We start from the raw sequence: 2,480 nt of genomic DNA on the forward strand, positions 1-2,480 counted from the left end.
AATACATGTCTTTGACAACAACACAAACGTCCTCCGGAACCACTCGGGTGAATGGCAGCCTCACAGAACCTTCCGAGCAAACACCTGCCCACTACTCCGGAGCTAAGAAATTATGGCTCGATGTGACGCGACGAGCAGTGTTCTGTGTGAAGCGCTCCCTACCGGCTCCCGGAGGTGGCACAGATTCGGCAATGGGTTCATTGTAATCTCAATAGAGTGCGCCTTAGCCTGGCAAAACGCCCGAGACTCGAACGTTAACTACTTCGCGGGAATTCGATCGCAAAGTTGAAAGTGTCGACTACTGGTGTACTGTCGACTACTGGGCCCCTTACCCTATTAATCTGAAAAGTAAAACAAATCTGTTTCAGAATCCAGCTCTTCAGGGAGTGAGGATAGCAGTGAGAAGTCAGATAAAGAACAGAAAAGAAAGTCACCCATAAACCGAACATCACCAAAATCTGCTAATTCCAACAATAGACAAGGTAAAGAAATTTGACTTCACTGTCTTCCAGAAGAAATTGGAAATTATGTCTGGTAATCAGTGATATCATTCATGCAAGGCAAAAGAAGCCATCTAAGCTATGACAACAATTATTTTTTTCAGAATTACCTCAGGGAAACAACGAGCAGAACACTTCAAAGACAGAAAACAAGCAGCAGTCAGAACGGAAACACATAAATACGAGCACTCAATAAACGGCAAGGGCAAGGCACACGGTTAATCAACAAAAATCAAATGTTCATCAACAACAGATAAGCAATTGAAGTCAGTGGCAAGAGCAGAAATAGTACAAAATCAAACACAAAAGAGGTAGGGCAGATAGTTTCAGAGCATTTTCAAGACAAGTTCATCAACAACAAATAAGCACTTCAAGATTTCAGTCAGTGGCAAGAGCAGAGAGTACAAAATCAAACACTTTCAAAAGAGAGGGCAGAAATTCAGAGCACTTTCATGACAAGTCCAGCATTAAACAAACAAGAACAGAATAGCAATGAAGGTGCCCCCACAATGAGCGCGAGGCGATGCCGGGTAGGCGATGCCGTGCAGCCAGGCCGTGCTTGCAGGCCGTTCCGGTTGCGCGGAGCTACGCCTCCGATCTTCTAAGTAAAGCTGTATGCGCAAAAAAGTCGGTAAACCTGCCGGCACGGCCTGCAAGCACGGCCTGGCTGCACGGCATCGCCTACCCGGCATCGCCTCGCGCTCATTGTGGGGGCACCTTGGGAACAGGCAAACCACAAACACCAGAACGAGCACTCATCGACAGAAAGAAAACATAATGCATTTTCAGAGAACAAAAACAATTCAGACACTTGAAACAGTTAACACATCATCAAGAACATTGTTGACAAGTTGCAAACACATGGCACAGAAGAAGAAAGAAAAAGATAGAGAGAACAAAGAATGAAATTAAAAGTGCCCCATAAATACTGATAAAATTAATTTCCCCGCCTTTTCAAACTCATTCTCAAACCTCAGATTCCCAAAGACATAGGTCGCATTGACCATGACGATAAGTACTACTTCATGAAAAGCACAAAGACTTTCATCTGACCAGGTCAGCAAATTGAGTTTTAAACAGCTCCAGATTACGTAATCCATTACTCAAGTGGGACGTCACTGCCTGTCAACAGAATAAGATTGTTAGCCTTCACAATAAAAAATATCATAAAATAATAAAACAAAATCCACATTTGGCAACTGACCTTTTCACTTTTAACCCTCCAATTAATTCTCTGTGCCAATACGCAAACACCATTCACCACCAAAAGCAGCATGAATGCTTGGAAAAAGATTCACACGACAGCCATCACCTGTAAAAAGAGGAAATGTTAGAAAATATTCTGAATACTAATAGAAAATTGTACCTCGACACCCTTCAGCCAAGGTAACATCGTAGATTTGAACGTGTGAAACATTTAATCAATGAAGTGCTTCATAACCTCTGCTGGGCCGGAGCAATAACGACCATTTGTGATTTGATCATTCATTTTCATCAGGGACAGAGTATCAATACAAAAAATGTGTAACTGCAGATGTTATAGACGATGCAAGTTCAAGGGCAAGCGAGAATATGCTCAAAAATGTGGGGAACACAAACCTGTTGCCTTTCGTAACGACCGCTGGATCACACCCAGGCGAGTAATCAAATGTAACAAAACAACTTCGGACTCGACTCAAAGAGAGACGACCTCCTGCGATTTTCAATTCAAAATGAGAAACATCTATCATCCCTAATAATGGCAAAACGTTAAAGCGGAGGAACATGGAACAGTTTTAAATCTTTCGTCAACACACGAATAAAAATCGCTGACGCACTGCAAAGCGAGAAGGGGAGAAGGGGAGGGGGCGCAGAGCGAAAATTACTGCCAACCTTGTAATATATCGATAAACTTCGTTTCAATACAGATCTAATCAAGGAAAGGCAGCTGGAAAAATAAAATAAGATAAAAATATAACGAAAGTGTATTTAAAATATTTC

The 2,480-nt window shown here is 42.2% G+C and overlaps 1 protein-coding gene across 1 annotated transcript in view; it reads left to right on the forward strand.

Annotated features, from left to right (window-relative positions):
- The window catches only part of LOC127749396 (uncharacterized), an 8,280-nt gene extending 7,306 nt beyond the window's left edge, over window positions 1–974 (forward strand). The window contains exons 4-5 of the mRNA XM_052267409.1: window positions 369–482; window positions 605–974. Of these exons, the coding sequence (XP_052123369.1) occupies window positions 369–482; window positions 605–696 (206 nt within the window). The 3' untranslated portion in view covers window positions 697–974. The remainder of the gene's footprint in view (window positions 1–368; window positions 483–604) is intronic.
- The last annotated feature ends 1,506 nt before the right edge of the window (window positions 975–2,480 follow it).

This window comes from Frankliniella occidentalis, unplaced genomic scaffold, assembly GCF_000697945.3.
Source record: "Frankliniella occidentalis isolate FOCC.00 unplaced genomic scaffold, Focc_3.1 Scaffold51, whole genome shotgun sequence".
NCBI classification, from domain to species: Eukaryota; Metazoa; Arthropoda; class Insecta; order Thysanoptera; family Thripidae; genus Frankliniella; species Frankliniella occidentalis.